The 19,059-nt window shown below is 42.1% G+C and overlaps 1 protein-coding gene across 4 annotated transcripts in view; it reads right to left on the minus strand.

Moving 5' to 3' along the window:
* LOC140494214 (transmembrane protease serine 4-like) overlaps positions 1–19,059 on the minus strand; it is a 58,141-nt gene that overhangs the window by 22,808 nt on the left and 16,274 nt on the right. For 3 of the 4 annotated variants that reach the window (XM_072593386.1, XM_072593384.1, XM_072593382.1), the window contains exons 2-3: positions 2,620–2,704; positions 157–267 (exon numbers count right to left, since the gene is read on the minus strand). In XM_072593386.1, the coding sequence (XP_072449487.1) occupies positions 157–267; positions 2,620–2,704 (196 nt within the window). The remainder of the gene's footprint in view (positions 1–156; positions 268–2,619; positions 2,705–19,059) is intronic. The other variant, XM_072593385.1, reaches the window with a different exon arrangement.

A 19,059-nucleotide genomic window follows, 5' to 3' on the forward strand; every position in this document is an offset into this window, starting at 1 on the left:
AGATCAGGCTCTGTGCTGCCTCACGTAGCCAATAATCCTGGCTGTGGGCAAAATCAAAGGATCACAAACCAGCAATTGAAATAGCAAACTGCAGAAAATAAAGGGCATGATGACGAGGTGCATTTAATAACATTTTGAACAAGGAAGGGAACTTACCGAAATAAATGGCAACCACAAGAATTGCAATGACGGTAATGACTGAGAGTACAGTTATAATGGTCTTCCGCTTCGACATTTTGCATCTGCATGGAAATCTGGTAGATATTTCTGGAGATTGGAAAATATGTATTTATTAGTATGTGGACATTAAATTATCCCAACACCTACTGGCTATGAAGGAGGATGCTGTTTGGGTAAATTGGGTACAATTTATTTACAGGTTTGTGGAAACATGCAGGGAATTAAAAAGTTCAAATGCTTTAAAGGAGGGAAAGTTATTGTGGATTTGTCCCATCCCAGGAAGAGGAGAGTTAGGAGAGGAGCCAAAATTCCTACAGGATCTCCAAGAGCAGGAGGAGGAGAGCTGCACAGATCCAGAAAGGAATTTGAGATGAAAGACAAAAATGCATTCAGATAGTGCCTAATACAACCTCAGGATGTCCCGAACTGCCTTCCAGCCAATTAAAGGCTTTTTTTTAGAAAAAATAGTCACTGTTGAAAGGCAGGAACTTAGCAACCAACTTGCACACACAAAGTTCTCACATGCAGGAATATACTAATGACTAGACCATTCCTTTCAGTGATATTACTTAGGAAACAAACATTAGCCAGGCCACCAAATGACACCAATAATTTCTTACATCTACCCAAGATGGCAAACAGACCCTTGGATTTTTTCATCTCATCTCAAAGACTGTACACTTAGTGGGATACTGTGATTCTCAACTAAGATTTCGTCAAGGCTCTGAATTAGGACTTGAACTCGTAACATGCTGACTCAGACAGGAATCCTATGACTGACAGGAGAGATTATAGATCCTGGCATGCTCACATGATGTGAAAATGACTCATTTATGTCTCCAGCAAGTCTCTTAACTCTTCTTGTGACGGTCTCATTTTATAAAACGAAAAACAATTATTAGGGTGTCAGATTTAGGGCTGAACCGAAATCTTCCAAGTGGAATGCTGAGCATCAACGTCACACATTCCTGGGATATCGTTAGTAGATGTCTAATTGCAACAATAGTCACACTCTCCTGCTGTTTGCTAAAGGAATGATTTTACCCTCTACCCATTTACTTCTCTGAAATGTTTCTCCACTCCGACCAATAAAAACACATCTGGGTTCCAGTCTCTCTGATACCATTCAAAATGCAAATTTATTTTTATGATGATTGTCTAATCAGCTATAATTACATCTTCACAAATCATTAACTATAGCAATGCAGAAAAGGTCATTAAAACAAACAAGTACTGGGGCTTATTTCTGGAAGGAAGAAATTTAAAGCAGACAAGTTACGCTAAATTTGTCTGAACCTTGGTTAGATCATTCTTAGAATAGCCAAACAGAAATATCTTTAAATAGAAATAGTGTAAAGAATATGGAGCTCATCAAGTGAAGTAACTGAGGGAAATTAGCCGCATCTCAGAAAAGCTGGTTAAACACAAGAAGAAAATTGTGGATATGTTGATGAGGGGAAATAAGGATGGCACAGTGGGCTCAGTGGTTAGCACTGCTGCCTTCAATTCCCGTCTTGGGCAACTGTCTGTGTGGACTTTGCACATTTGCCCTGTTTCTGCGTGGGTTTCCTTCAGGTGCTCCGGTTTCCTCCCACAATCCAAAAGATGTGCAGGTCAGGTGAATTGGCTATGCTAAATTACCCACAGTATTAGGTGCATTAGTCAGAGGGAAACGGGTCTGAGTGGGTTAGTCTTCGGTGTGGACTTGTTGGGCCAAATGGCCTGTTTCCACACTGCAGGGTATCACGCTATCAGCAGAATAGGGGTGACGTGGTGGTAATCTCACTAAATTAGAAACCCACAGGCCCCATCTAACACACCAGAGACATAGGTTCAAATCTCATCACGCAAACTGGCATAAATGAAAATACTAAATGTGGAGTTAAAATTTAGTTTAATAGTAATGGTGTGTCGACTGATGCAATCAAAAAATGTCTGGTTCACACCTGCCCTTTAGGGAAGGAAATCTGGCATTTTAACTCGATCTGGCCTGTAACTGACTCCAGATCAACAGTAATATGCTTGGCTCTGGAATGACCCAGCAAACTTTCCAGTTCAAGGGCAATTAGGAATGGGCAACATAGGTTAGCCTTGCCTGTGTGATCCTCATCTCATGAAAGAATAAGTTTTTTTTAAAAAGTGGCCATTTTTGCCACAAATCGAAACACCCGGTTACTTGGGTATGTCCTGCCTTCCCTCCACATCCCAGCAGTAATGGGTTCCCCATTCCCCGTTCTTTTCTCTTCTGATCCAATTCCCAATGAGCAACCTTTCGACATCAGTTCAGCCTCAACTCCTTTATCAAAGCCAAAGCAAGAGCCCATCAAAGAATAAAAGTCAACAGCCTCCCTCAAGAAGGGTAAAGCAAAATGGGTCTCAGGCCCCAACATGCCGCCCATTAGCCCACAGGATCATAACATGAAGAGTTCGATTTTAAACCTGGATCCATTGGAATGGTTGGACTCGAAGGTTTGAGGCTAACAGACTCATCCGTCTCTTCCCTTGACGTCACACTCTCCCGTACCTGAAAAAAGGTATTCAAGAAGGACACAGTCAAAATGCTTTCTGGTGTCAAGAGTTGAAGAAGATAAAAAGAAATCTGGGTGCAACAATGCCCTTGAGTTGAAGGAGTGCACTTATGCTACCACCATAGTAGGAAGATCCTGGTGCTACGTAGTTACTAAATCTCCATCAGGCTGGTGGTGGAAGGTATATAATGGGCTCATGTTGGGTCACAGTCCCACAGCAGTTATTCTCCTCACTATCCAAGAGGTTCAGCAACAATTGCTGTGCCAGCGATCAGTGGCACAGTCAACATGTCCACAAACCAAAGCTTACTAGCCCCCAAAATCGGATGGGCAGAATGGCCCTGCAATTAACAAAACAGATTTCAACACAGATCAAAGCAAGATGGTGCATTTTGGTGAGCAAGCATAAGGAGGTCACATACTGCTGGGAAAACAAGTCTAAATACTGTAGACAAGCAAACAGACCTCCCAACATAGATAGGCAAGCCACAAAGTAGCAACACAGCTGTAAAATAAAAACCCATGTAAAAGCAAACGAACTAAAGGGATATAATTGAAAAGCAAAGTTACGGTAAACTTGTATATCGCAAAATAATTCGACAGATCACATGGAGTTCTTGTCTCCATATTATTTTTAAAAAGGGATAGAGAGAGACACCAGACAAAATGCAATAAACAATTTACAAGTTTGCCACCAGATGCAAGCAAATATAACATGGAAGTCCAAACAAGATGGGACTCTATTCTCCAGAAAAGAGAGAAGGCTAAGGGCTTCCCTATTACCACCTTGAGAATTCCAAAATGGGTTGAGAGGGTAGAGGACGAAGAGGTTTTCGTTGTGCGGTAAATGAAAGCTGCAACTAGAAATGTAAAGTCAGTAAAGTTCAGTTGGCTGGACGGCTGATTTGCAGAAGAAAAGGATACCAACAGCATGCATTCAGCTCCCATATCAGCAGAGGTTGCTATGAAAGTCTCTCTTTCTCAATCTATCGCCTCACCGGAGGTACGTTGAGCCTCAGGTTAAACCAACACCAGTCATTTCTCTCTCTCTCTCTCTCTAATGGTCTAGTAAGACTATGGCTACTTTATCTTCTTAAATGCTATGAGGAATCCAATAGAAACTCCTTTGACCAGAACATGATAAGAAGGTGGAACTCACAGATTGTTCAATACAATAGCAGTGCTGCCTTTAAGATGACGTGTAGTAAACAGAAGAGAGAATGGAATGTAGAGCAGGTGAGACAAAGCTGATGTGAAGTATAAACACTGGGATGGACCAGCAATGTCACTAGGTCCATTTCAGTCTGAACATACTATATATTTCACAAATTTCAAACAAGTGAACAGACAGCCAGGCTTTGTGTATGATTCCTGTGTGTATGAGGGTGTCTGGTGGTCTCCACAGCTTGAACTTTCCCTACACAGCATTGACAAGTTCAGTAATGACTCTTTTGCTCAGAGGATGCCATCTACCCTAATAATGCCTCCTGTGGGCTGGATCACTGACAATACACAGTGCAAGGGTCTTGGTATGGCCAGAAGATCTCAAGAGGATCAGCAGTCCAAATCCCACAATAACCTGATCCAATAAATCTGGTCATTTGTAGACTGGCAACAGAAATAAAGTGACTATGGAATCTGTTAAGAGTCTTGTAAAAAAAAAGTCACTGGTCCTTCAGCCCAAAACAGCTTTCCTTCATAAGGGAAGAAAATTGCTGGAGGAACTCAGTAGGTCTGGCAGCTGTGGAGAAAGAAACTGAGTTAGTGTTTAGAATCACAACTCTTCAAATGCCATCCGCCCAGCTGAGTTGCCTTAGCACTTTCTCCTTTTATTTCTGATTTCCAGCATCTGCAGTATTTTGCTTTGATTGGAGAAATTTACTCAATCCTCCATGTAATTCTAATTCCACCCAATCTGCTCAAGTCACAGTGTCTTTTGAAATGGAGAAACCTGCTAATCCTACCTGTACAGGACAACTGAGAAGAGAATTATACACTCCGCCCCCAACAACTATTGTATCATGGCTCTGAAGGAGGGAGACTGGTCACAAAATGTTAACGCTGCTTTCTCTCCACCAGACCTGCTGAGATTTTCCAGCTGTTTCTGTTTCCATTTCACATTTCCAGCTCTTCGGTTTTTTAAAATTATTGCACCTTCTCCACCTCCCAGCTTCACGAGGCTAAAAAAAAATCACTGATTCTTACTTGGTGGGGAATAGCCAATGGAAGGTTAGGATTGAAACATCAATGAAAAATTCATCCGGATCAAATATGTTCAATCCTCCCTCATGTCAATCTCTGGTAACACCAGTCCCTGGAGTCAGTGAGGATGGGAGTGGGGGACAAAAGGAGCAAAAAAGAGAAATCTGACAGTAGCTTCAGGAAACCTCTACAAGTAAAATATTGAGCCAATCCATGTCAGGATTATGACAGAGACTCTTGGGTGGTTTTATCTCAGCCATAATTCCCTAGTTACACCAATCTCCTCCTTGCTTGACATTGACACGAGTTCCTGTTCTGTGTTTTCACTGATCTACCTGTTTGGAAATGCTATGACATATCTCTGGAGCAGACAGGACTTGAACTCAGGCTCCCTGGTCTTGGGGTAGGGACGCGTGGACTGCAGCAGTTCAAGAAGGCAGCTCACCACCACTTTTTCAAAGGCAATTTGGGACTGACAATAACTGCTAGCCTGGTGAGCGATGCCCACGGCCCATAGGTGCATAAAAAAGCCCACTGCATGCTAAGAGTCTTTCACACAAGCTCCTATTGCATGGTGAAGAATTAAAAACAGTCAGACATTTAGCCGCTCAAATCTGTTCCAAAAGATCACGAGAGACATGGATAGGGTGAATAGACAAGGTCTTTTCCCCAGGATATAGGAGTCCAAAGGTAGATGGCATAGATTTAAAGGTGGCAGGGGAAAGATTTAAAAGAGACCTACGGGGCAACTTTTTCACACAGAGGGTGGTGTGTTTATGGAATGAGCTGCCAGAGGAAGTGGTGGAGGCTGGTACAATTACAGTATTTAAAAGGCATCTGGATGGGTATATGAAAAGGAAGGGTTTAGAGGGTTATGGGCCAAGTGCTGGCAAATGGGACTAGATTAATTTCAGATATCTGATCAGCATGGACGAACTGGAGCAAAGGGTTTATTTACATGCTATACAACCCTAGGACTAATTAAATTACATCATAGCAGATCTGAATCATAACTCCATTTTCCTCACGCACATCCCACAAAAACGTATTCATTGCAATGTTGATGGTTTCAACTGAACTTCAGTCTGAGAGGTTTGCATTCAGGACATGTTAAATTTCAAACCCTTTATATGAAGGAGTTGCTACCCAGTGCCAGCCCTGAATGACTGGGTTATACTTTTCAGGTTATGATGCACCTTGTTCTGGACTCCCTCTTGTCACCTCTACCAACAAATGGAAATATAGTTTCTCCCTATTTATCAACTCCTTTTAAGTATCTTCAACATCTTAATTAGATCCCCCTTTAACCTTTTACATTTCTATTTTTAACCAAAACTCAGAGGCAAGCAAAAGTGTTAAGAAACATTTCCTCACTCTCAGAGATCAAGTAAATGTTGTTAAAAACACAAAGATATGGTGGGAATAGAGAATATATGGGGCTGGTCACCCAGAGGACAGGGATTCAATTTTTTTTGAAGAGTTTGAAATCAGTTTTTCAAAAATCTGAAATCTAATAAAACAGATATCAGTAAAAATGACTGGAAAGCTATTAAATGGTGATTAAGAATCCAAAGAGAGGAAATTTGCTGCTGTTACGTAGTCAAATGTAACGCCACATTAACACACTAATATTTAACTGCCTTGTTAGCTCAGTTGGCTAGATAGCTGGCCTACAATACAGAGTGATCCCAATAGAGTGGGCTTAATTCCCATGCCAATGGAGATCCTACCTTCTCAAACCCTCCCCTCCCCTGAGGAATGATGATCTTTCAGCTACTCCTGGGATTGCAGGCTTAGTTAAAGATTTATTACAGTTTTTATTTAAAATTATTACAGTTATTATAATTTACCATACATAAATAGGAAAGGTTTGGAGAGATATGGCCCAGGTGGGCCTAGTTTAGTTTGGGATTATGTTCAGCATGGACTGTTTGGATTGTTTCCATCTTATATGACTCTATGATTCTAGTTAGACCACCATCAGTCATCTTTCTAATGAGAGAGAGACTGCAGGCCTATGGTCTGGCAAGACTATTGCAGCTTTACCTTTTTATATCTGACTGATTAATTGTTCAGTGTCTCAGTCACTGGTCAGAGGTAACTGCTTGTGAAGAGAGAAAATAGTTATCTTTCAGTTTTTGCTTACTTCATTACAGATAAAGAAAGAGCCATTGCCTTTTGCAGTCTGGAGAACTTCTGCCTCATTATTGTTCTGTAACTCACAAACAAACAAACACACACACACACACACACACACACAATCTACCCAGGAGTCAGAGTGTTGTTCTCATGCCTAGTCTCCACAACTGGTCCTAATAGAATGACTGCTGAATGGGTTGCCTTTGGGTGAAGCTTGCTCTGCACACCCACCCACAGTGCCAATGGGTCTTAAACCCATTTCTTGAACAAAACAACCGTGTAAACACAACTCACAATGAGCTACAGTGACTTGTTTCTAAGATGTGCAACTCCTTCCACACTCCTTGGTTTACAGTAGACCTTTCCTATTTCCATACACAATTCAAATCAAAACAAAGATAAAAAGATGAGGCTTTTACAACTGCTTTATTCAGAAAATGTGTCTTACTCCAGCAAGGTCTCAAATCTCCAGCATCTACATACTTTACTTGCTTCAAATTTTCCTACTCTGCACACACTCTTCCAGGACATGGACGGCTGTATCTGTACCATTTCCTGTCGTTGCTCTGAACTGGAAAATTTCATTGGCTTTACTTCTCAACTTCACATGGTCCATCTCCAACTCTTCCCTTCTACTCAACCTCTGTCTCCACTTCTGAGATGAATTATTTACTAATATTCGCTATAAATCCATGACTACACTCCCTAACATGCACTAACTACAAGAATTGGTTGTATTCTCCCAGATCTCTCCAGCTCAGTCACATCTCTCATGTTGATGCAACCTCTCACAAGAGTGTTTCGGAGATCTCTGCCTTTCTTCTCAGGAGGACTGCCCCAATCATGGCTGACAGGGCCCTTGATCAGATCTGCTCCATGTCATGGCATATTTGCTCTCACCTTTTCCCCTCGCTCCTAATCCAAGATAGGGTTCTCCAAGCCCTCAGCTTCCACCACAGTATTCAATTAATACCACTACTTCCAACATGCCCCCCACCTCCAACATGATTCCAATACCAAGAACCATCTTCCTGACTCCAACTCCTGTCAGCATTCCAGGGGGACACTTTCCTCCACAAATCCCTTGTCCATTTCTCAAGTTCTCTCAGTACTCTCACCCTTCCCTTGGCACTACTCGGAGGTGCAACATCTGCCTGTTTTTTTTTAAATTGTCTCTCTCCGGTCACTGTCCAAAGACATAAACAGAGATATGCTGCACCTCTTCAATTTAGAATACAGTATACCCACGCTCACAACACGGTCCCCTCTGAAACAAGGCAGCTGGCAGCTTGTTTGCTTTGTGGAACATCTCCTTCCATTCCAGGGGTGTGTCCCTGAGTTTTGCGTCACCTATTCATTTAATTCTGTGACCCGTACAGAGCTCCCCGTCCTAGGCCTACTGATTTATCCCAGTAAGGTTCCAGATAAGCTTGAAGAATAGCACCTTATCTTTTGATTAAGCACAACACAGCATTTCAGACAATAGCAATTTCAAGAATTTCAGATTGTAAATCTCTGCATCCATTTTGTTTCATTTCTCTTTGAGAGAGTTTCAGTTTCACGGTTTTCTTTCAGATGAAAGTGCAGGGTGTCAGGGACTGGATGGGATGCTCTTCGAAGGGTTAATGGGCCAAATGGTTTGCATTCACACACTGCAGGGATTCTAGATGGGATTGTTTTGTTAAACTACAAACCCAGTCATTTGCAAATGAGACAAGCACTGTGCTCCAGATTTATAAACTGGATTTAAAGTCTCCCCCAGCTGTTAAAGTGTCTCTGCAACTTTAGACACAGGCTCTAGAATATGATTGCAGTGAAATTACCCTCTCAATGAAGGCATCTGGATGGGTACATGAATAGGAAGAGTGTGGAGAGATATGGGCTGGGTGCTGACAGGTGGGACTAGATTGGGGTGGGATATCTGGTCGGCAGGGACGAGTTGGACCGAAGGGTCTGTTTCCATGCTGTACATCTCTATGACTCTCTGGTGAATAGTCAGTCAGGGGTGTGTTGTGGGGATAGGGTTGAGGGCAAGGTGTTGTGTTCAAATCAGCCAGAGTTGAATGATGTTCTACTATCTCTCTCCCACAGCCAGGTGACTGAAACATATTGTGATGGTTTTTCCTCATTCCCCAAGATGGGTTAACAAACACAGCCAAAATGACTATTCAAAATAAAGGCAGTCCCCAGAATTCCATAAAGTTAAGGGCAGAACACTCATTCCAGAGAAAAAAAAATGAACAGGCATTAAAAATAGAAAACCCTACCTCACTACCTGAGTGCTGCTTCATTAGAATTAAGGAGATTGGGTCATTCAGCCCATCTCAGATCATGCTTGATCAGATTGTAGCTTCAACACTTTCTTCTCCGTCCTCCATAACCTTGAATCCCATTTGTCGATCAAAAATCTGACCAACTCTGCCTTGAATATATTCAGTGACCCAGCCTCCACTGCTCACTGAGGGCAAAAATTCCAAACACTGAATACCATCAGAGAAAGGATTTATCCTCATCTCAGTTTTAAACTGTGCCACACCCAACTGTTCTAGACTGTCCAAGGAAAAGGACTATCTTCTCAGTATCCACCCTGTCAGGTTCCTTGAAGATTTTTCAATAAGAAATACCTGGGGTGGCACGCTGGTTCAGTAGTTAGCAATGCTGCCTCACAGCACCAGGGTCCTGGTTTGATTCCCACCTCGGATGACTGTGTGGAGTTTGCACATTCTCCCAGTGTCTGTGTGAGTTTCCTCCCATAATCCAAAGATATGCAGGTTAGGTTAATTGGCCATGCTAAATTGCCCATAGTGTTAGGTATATTAGTCAGGGGTAAATATAGGGGAATGGGTTCGGGTGGGTTGCTGTTCAGAGGGTCAGCGTGGACTTGTTGGGCCGAAGGGCGTGTTTTGATACTTTAGGAAATCTAATCTAAAACTTCTAACTTTCAAATCATACAGGCCCAACCTGTTCAATTTTTCTTTTTAAGATAAACCCGTGGGGCAGCCTCACAATGCCAGGGACTCAGATTCAATTCCACACTCGGGTGACTGTCTGTGTGGAGTTTGCACATTCTCCCTGTGTCTGTGTGGGATTCCTCCAGGTGATCCAGTTTCCTGACACAATCCAAAGATGTACAGGTTAGGTGGATTGGTCATGTTAAATTGCCCATAGTATCCAATGATGTGTGGACTAGGTGGATTAGCCAGGGGAAATGCGGAGCTACAAGGATAGGGTAGGTAGGCTGGGTCCGGGTGGGCTGCTGGTCAGAGGGTCAATATGGACTTGATGGGTTGAATGGTCTGCTTCCACACTGTGAGGATCCCATGATTCTTTGATTATCCCTCGTATGAGCTGAGTAAGCGATCTTGCTGAGGATGTGCACAGGTTATTGAAGGCAACAGGATAGGTGGTTAGGGGTTTAATGTGGGATATTGGTGTTCATTAGGCAAGTTATTGAATACCAGAGCTGGGAGATTACAATGGAGCTGTGTAGGACACAGTCAGTCCACAGCTGGAGTACGGTATGCAATTCTGGGTTATCACACTAAAGGAAGGATGTAAAGTATAGGGGCTAAAAATCACACAACACCAGGTTATAGTCCCAACAGGTTTAATTGGAAGCACACTAGCTTTCAGAGCGCTGCTCCTTCATCAGGTGATTGTGGGGACACAATTCTAAGGCACAGAATTTATTTTAAAAATTTACAGAGTGATGTAACTGAAATTATACATTGAAAAATACCTTGGTTGTCTGTTGAGTCATTCACCTGTTCGAATACCATGATAGTTTCACTTCTTTCATGTGTAAATCACAGAATCTTTTTTAAAAGTTGTATTCTCAGGTTAGCTGTTAACAATGGTGATAGCTAGACAATATGTTGAAGGTGTTAGCACCGTGTTCTCTGTCTATGCCATGATGATTAGATTGATTCTAATCTAAAAAGTGAGATAATAGAGTTTTACATGAATTCATGCAATATTTGAGCAAAGTACAATGCAACTCTGCAAGTACAAATTCACCCCACAAAATATATGGGTGTGTGTCTGTCTGGGTTGGGGGTTTGTGAGTGTCTGTGAGAGAGAGTGTATACGTGTGTGCATGAATGTAGAGTGGTCTAAGTCTCTGAGAGGATGTGTGTGTGTGTGTGTGTGTGTGTGTGTTTATAGTGCAATGGTGGTCACCTGTAATGTGACATGAACCCAAGATACAGGTTGAGGCCTTCCCTATGGGTACCGAACCAGACAGACAGACAGACAGACAGACAGACACACACACACACACACACACACACACACACACAGTTAAAAATTACATAACACCAGGTTACAGTCCAAAGGTTTCATTGGAAGCACACTAGTTTTCAGAGTGCCGCTCATCCAAAAGCTAGTGTGCTTCCAATTAAACCTGTTGGACTATAACCTGGTGTTGTGTGATTTTTAACTTTGTACACTCCAGTCCAACACCGGCATCTCCAAATCATACACACACATATACACTCTCTCTCACACGCAACCCCCAACCCAGACAGACACACACAGAGAAAGACCCACATGCACACATATATTTTGTGGGGTGAATTTGTACTTGCAGAGTTACATTGCACTTTGCTCAAAAACTGCATGAATTCATGTAAAACTCCATTACCTCACTTTTTAAATTAGAATCAATCTAAACATCATGGCATAGACAGAGAACATGGGGCTAACACCTTTCAACATATTGTCTAGCTATCACCCACTGTTACAGCTAACCTGAGAATGCAACTTTTTAAAAAAAGGTTGTGTGATTTACACATGAAAGAAATGAAACTATCATGGTACTTGAACAGATGAAAGACTTGACAGACAATCAAGGAATTTTTCAATAATTTCAGTCACATCACACTGTAAATTTTTGCTATAATTCTGTGCCTTAGAATTCTGTCCTCCACTATCACTTGATGAAGGAGCGTCGCTCCGAAAGCTAGTGCTTCCAATTAAACCTGTTGGACTATAACTTGGTGTTGTGTGATTTTTAACTTTGTACAGCCCAGTCCAACACCGGCATCTCCAAATCATAACGCATAGGAGATTATGCAGGGGAGATTTATCAGGACGTTGCCTGGCCTGAAACTATTCTATTATGAATGTGAACTCGATAGACTGAAGGCTGAAGGGGGATTCCTGATTGAAGTCCACAAATTTTGAAGGGCTTTGATAGGGTTGCTAGAAAGAAGCTTCTCTCGTTAGAGGTCATGATTTGGAGATGCTGGTGTTGGACTGGGGTGTACAAAGTTAAAAATCACACAACACCAGGTTATAGTCCAACAGGTTTAATTGGAAGCACACTAGCTTTCGGAGCGACGCTCCTTCACCTGATGAAGGAGCGCCGCTCCGAAAGCTAGTGTGCTTCCAATTAAACCTGTTGGACTATAACCTGGTGTTGTGTGATTTTTAACTCGTTAGGAGGTGGCCAATTACCGGGAGGAAAGATTTAAGGGAAGAAGCAGGACGTTTAGAGGGGATTTAAGGATTGTTTCTTTTCCACCCAGAGGATGGTGGGTACCTGGAACTAACTGCCTCAAAAGGGCAATCGAGGCAGGAAACATCACAACTTAAAGAATTATTTAGAAGGGCACTTGAAATGCCATGGAAAGGCTATGGAAAGAAGTACTGGGCAGTGAGGTTAGAATAGGTACAAAATAGATAGAGTAGTTGCTGGATGGCTAGCAATTGTGATAGTCTAAGACTCAAAACCTTCTCTGTACTGCTTCTAATACAATGGTATCACAAGTAAATCAAAACTGCACACAACACTGCAGCTGTAGTTTCACTGAGATCTTGTAAATTTGCAGCAGAACTTCCCTGCACTCAACTTCTTTTGCAATAAACACCAGTATTTCAGTAACTTTGGATGTAACGCAGAAGGTTGCCAAGAAACTGCTAACACAGTGCACAGAAGACGGACAACAACCGATCCATTTCAACATCACACCAACTACATTTTCACAAATGAAAACAAATATTTTAGGATTGAGAAACATTTTGGAGTGCCCAAAGAGCTATCAGTATGAACAGAGCAAGAACAGATCAAAGTGGTCTAATGATCTAAAGTTCCAGGTAACCTCAATGAGGACTCACCTGGGCCACACAAATGACTGGATCGCACTGACCTGGGCTTACAGCATTATTGTTCCACATGACTTCTATTCCTACAGTTTTCTCCCTCCTTCTGTTCCTGAATCCTTTTCATATATTCGAGAAACCTTTGGGGAACTTCGCACACTTTCCTGATGAGAACAGTAAACCTTGTCCAATTTATTCTCAATGCTGCCCGGTCCACCTGTGAATTATAGTTAGTTGATCCTCAAACCCCAAAGCTCCCATGTTACAAATGCAACACCCTCACTCTATTGAGCGAGAAACTCATTGTAATTGCTTTATTCATTCTGAGTAATGTAACCTGCAAGTTTACACCCCCGAACCTTCACTTCCTTGAACAACCTGCAGTCTCATAAAATGTTGCCTGATCATTACTCATGTGATTTATTGTCACATTTAGAATTACTTCCACTGTTTAGGAATTGGTGCATTAGAGACTTGCACAAACTAGTATATCAATTATCCAAATACTACGCATATAGAAAACCATCTGAAGTCCCTCACATAGCAATATTGATTTAAAGAAAAACATTGACATGGTAAAGACTTCACAACAGACCAATCACATTTCTGGCTGCTTACAACATGGGAATGATTGTAAATCTGCAGGATATCTGAAAGTTACCGTTGATGTGGAGATGCCGGTGTCGGACTGGGATGGACAAAGTTAAAAAATCACACAACACCAGGTTATAGTCCAACAGGTTTAATTGGAAGCACTAGCTTTTGGAGCACTGCCCTTTTGCACAGAGAGAGGGAAATAAAGAAAGGGAGAGATTGGGGAGGGATAAAGAGGAGGGTGGGGCAGAGGAGGGGAGAAGTCTGAAATCTGAAACAATGAACTGTTGGAGAAACTCAGCAGGTCTGGCAGTGTCTGTGGAGAGAGAAGCACAGCTAATATTTCAAGTCCAGTGAGCCTCAGAACAGTGATTGCCATGATCATGAAGTTACTCCACTGGAGAAGGAAACTAACTGCTGGCTATACCAACACACATTAATCAGACACACAAAAGAACTCCAGGACTTTGATCAATATGCTCTGGATTGAGTTAAACCCTCCACAGTCAGCTGCACTGCTTTCCAATGCCCCCCCCAGCAGGATAAACACCAATGAGGTCAGTGGTGGGAAAGATGCTGGACTCAATTATAAAGGATGAAATTACGACTCATTTGGATAGCAGTAACAGGATAGGTCAGAGTCAGCATGGATTTACGAAGGGAAAATCATGCCTGACTAATCTTCTAGAATTTTTTGAGGATGTAGCTATGGAGATGGACAAGGGAGAGCCAGTGGGTGTAGTGTACCTGGACTTTCAGAAAGCCTTTGATAAAGTCCCACATAGGAGATTAGTGAGCAACATTAGGCTACATGGTATTGGGGACAAAATACTGACTTGGATTGAAAATTGGCTGGCTGACAGGAAGCAAAGAGTAGTGATAAACGGCTCCCTTTTGGAATGGCAGATGGTGACCAGAGGGGTACCACAAGGTTCGGTGCTGAGACCGCAGCTGTTTACAATACACATCAATGATATAGATGAAGGCATGAAAAGTAATATTAGCAAATCTGCTGACGACACAAAGCTGGGTGGCAGGGTGAAATGGGAGGAGGATGTTATGAGAATACAGGGTGACTTGGACAGTCTAGGTGAGTGAACGGATGCATGACAGATGCTGTTTAATGTGGATAAATGTGTGGTTATCCACTTTGGTGGCAAGAACAGGAAAGCAGATTACTACCTAAATGGAGTCAAGTTAGGTAAAGGGGCAGTACAACGAGATCTAGATGTTCTTGTACATGAGTCAATGAAAGCAAGCATGCAGGTACAGCAGGCAGTGAAGAAAGCTAATGGCATGCTGGCCTTCATAACAAGAGGAATTGAGTATAGAAGCAAAGGGGTCCTTCTGCAGCTGTACAGGACCCTGGTGAGACCACATCTGGAGTATTGTGTGCAGTTTTGGTCTCCAAATTTGAGGAAGGACATTCTGGCTGTTGAGACAGTGCAGCACATGTTCACGAAGTCAATTCCCGGAATGGTGGGACTATCATATGTTGAAAGATTGAAGCGACTGGGCTTGTATACACTCGAGTTTAGAAGGATGAGAGGGGATCTGATTAATAATCTTATACATCTCAAAGGAATTGACACTTTTGAGGCAAGAAGCACGTTTCCGCTGATGGGCGAGTCCAGAACCAGAGGACACAGTTTAAAAATAAGGGGCAGGCCAATAAGAACAGAGTTGAGGAGAAACTTCTTCACCCAGAGAGTGGTGGGTGTATGGAAAGCTCTGCCCCAGAAGGCAGTGGAGGCCTAGTCTTTGGATACTTTCAACAAAGAGATGGATAGACCTCTTAAAGATAGTGGAATCAAGGGTTATGGGGATAAGGCAGGAACAGGATACTGATTGTGGATGATCAGCCATGATCATATTGAATGGTGGTGCTGGCTCGAAGGGCCGAATGGCCTACTCCTGCATCTATGGACAAGAAACAAATTCAGAAAGAACACTTGCATAATTGACTTGAAGAATGAAGTGTTGGATTTTTTTGCTCATTCCTAATTGTCATATTAGCAGAAACACAGCAAGACATAGCACTGGAGGCCATTCAGCTCAAATTAGTATATTTTAGAATTAATTATTATTGTCCAGTGTACACACGAATACAGTGAAAACTGAACAATGTCACCATTCTCTAGCACCATCTTGATTACAAAACTAAAATTAAACAAAAACAGACAAAATTTTTTAAAAGTTCAAAAGGTAAGAAAAATTCCAAATATTAAAGCTTTATCTCCACAAAATGTGTTTGGAATGCTCAGCCACCAATGTAGGCATTCGGGGCTAGTCACAGCCTGGAATCTCATTCAGCTGTGAGTCTCTCATTTCACCTGTACCAATTCTTTGAAAGACCCACTGAACTGATCCCACTTCCCAGACCTTTCCCCATAACTTGAAGAAATTTACAAGTCTAAGTGTATATCCAATTCCCTTGCAAAGGTTATCAGCATCCGTTTCAGGAAGCACATTGTTGATCAACATAACTCCCTGTAAAAAATTCTCATGTTGCTCCTGTTCTATTTATTGATCCTTCCACCTTTGAATTGTTGCCAAACAAAATGCAAATTGGCAGTGGAATTTGATCACAAAGTGAATTACACCTAAAACCTTTGTTGTGATCTTTAGATTCTCACCCTTTGATTGTAACAGCAGTTATCAAATTGAGTTGTGTCTAGATTTTTCACCATTGTGCTCAGACATGTTATTACATGCATCTGGGAGCAGATGGGACTTGAAACCAAGTCTGCTGGCACAGTCATAGAGAAGAACAGACCCTTTGGTCCAACTCATCCATGCCAACCAGACATCCTAACCTATCCAGTCCCATTTGCCAGCACTTGGCCCATATCCCTCTAAACCCTTCCTATCCATATACCCAACCAGATGCCTTTTCAATACTGCCATTGTACCTGCCTCCACCACTTCATCTGGTAATTCATCCATACATACACCACCCACTACATGAGAAAGTTACCCTTCAGGTTCCTTTTAAACTTCCCCCCTCACCTCAAACATTTGCCATCTATAATTTTGGACACCCCTACCCTGGAGAAAAGAGCTTGACTATATAGCCTATCCATGCCCATCATGGTTTTATAAACCTCTATAAGGTCATCCCTCAGCCCCTGATGCTCCAAAGAAAATAGCCCTAACCTATTCAGCGTCTCCCTGTAGCTCAAATCCTCCAACCCTAGCAACATCCTTGTAAATCCTTTCTGAACCCTTTCAAGTTTAACAACATCCTTCCAATAGCAAGGAGGCCAGAGGTAGGGATGCTACCATTGCACCACAAGAGCCCTTTGTTGTGGTGATCTTTTACACCAGCTAAATCATCTCCCGTTCACCAAACTGTGGCAAAACAAAATTGCAATATTCTACTTGTTCCTGGAAGACTGGTCCAAAGGCTCATGTTTGTTTTAGCTGCACATGTACCAGTTCACAAGTTGTAAGTGGTGCGTCATATCAAAAGTACATGTATTGTTCAAACTAATTAATGTATACCAATGAGATTTACAAATATCAGTATATTTTAAGCAATTTTCAGAAAAGTTATTCCCACTCAAACATTCAAACACTACTCCCGATCATTTTTAACCACAATCCATAAAACTGATTTCAACTTAAAATAGACCAGGGAAAATTATCTAAATGGAAATTTACAAAAGACAAGTTACAATTTATTACCCGATTGATCTACTCTGCTTCAAGCATGTCAAGTTTCTAATTATGCAAATAGTCATACAAACTCAATATTGAGCAGGTTAATTCTGTATATTAATCTCAGTGCCATTTCTTGATTGCACCTCATACAGGAAGTTCATTTTGCTAAATTTCCCAGTATTTTCCTTCCACACTCCTTCTCAGGAGAGGGGAGACCGTGACACTTTTGCAACAGCAGAACAACACTGCCCTCGAAGCCTCATGCCCTCCAGGATTGACCCTAGTGTGCCTCCAGGGATTGAAGATTAACCTCGGGATTCTGCTCGGAATGTTTTTTGCCTGGTTTTCGATTAAAAGGGCTTTATTCATCATTCATTTTCTTTGAACACCTCATTTATAGCTCGTGGAATAAAATGGACAGTATCCTCATGAAGACAAAAATTGGCTCAGTGACAGGAACGTGGGGGGTATGTTTTCTTTGGGGATGGGTTACAGTGATGCGCCCCAGGGCTGTGTTTTCAGACCCCTGCACTTCCTGATGTACAATACTGATTTACACTCTGGCGTACAGAGCACAATTGCAAAATTTGTTGGGGAAACAAAAGCTTGCATAGGATTATGAACTGTGAGGAGAAGCATGGATAACTCCAAAAAAAAAAGGTCAAAGTGCTTCAAGTTAAAAAGATAATTACATTTAAGCAGGAAAGTATGAAGAGAATTACTTTGGTCAGACGAACACAGAGACAACATACAAAAAGATATAACTCAAAATGCGGCTGGGGAGGAGGGGTAGCACCCAGGCGCAGGCAGAAGGGTGGCAAGGCAGGTTGGAGGTAATGGTTATTAAAGCTTATACCATGCTGGGGGTGATCAACAAGGGGGCAGAGCACAAAATGATTCAAGCTTCACTCGCAGGATTGTGGCCAACGTGGAGGATCACACTTTAAGAAAAGCATTGGACAGGGTACAGGCAAGATTCACAGGAATCTTGTGAATGTGAAATTTTAGTTGCTCGGACAGATTGGAGACTGCTCTCCTTGGAGATTAGGAGATCGAAAGGAGATCTGATCGAGGAGGTTAAATCATAAGGGTCTGGACCGAGTCAATAGGGAAAACCTGCTCCCATTAATGGGAGGGTAGAGAACTAGGCAACACAGACTTCCAGTAATAGATTAAAAAGAAGCAATGGAAATAGGAGGAGAAACCTTCTCACACAGAATGCACTGCCTGAGAGTACAGTGGCAGCAGATTCAAGTGAGATATCCAAGAGGCAATTGGATTGTCATCTGAAAAATAATAATTTGCAGGGTATAGGGAAAAGACATAATAATGAAAAAAAAAACCAACAGGGAGAAAGGAAAGGGAATGAACTGCAGCTGTGGAGGGCCAGCACAGACAACAGGTTGAATGGCCTGCTCCTGTGACTTTCTCAGATTGAATTGGTTCTAAAAATACTGGAGATGAGGAGAAAAGACCCACCCAGTAACACGGCAAAAGTGAGTGCTGCAGATGCTGGAAATCAGAGTCTAGATCAGAATGGTGCTGGAAAAGCACAGCAGGTCAGGCAGCATCCGAGGAGCAGAAAAAACAAAATTCGATGTTTCGGCCAAAAGCCCTTCACATTCCTGATGAAGGGCTTTTGCCTGAAGTG

The sequence above is a fragment of the Chiloscyllium punctatum genome, chromosome 23 (genome assembly GCF_047496795.1).
Source record: "Chiloscyllium punctatum isolate Juve2018m chromosome 23, sChiPun1.3, whole genome shotgun sequence".
NCBI lineage: Eukaryota > Metazoa > Chordata > Chondrichthyes > Orectolobiformes > Hemiscylliidae > Chiloscyllium > Chiloscyllium punctatum.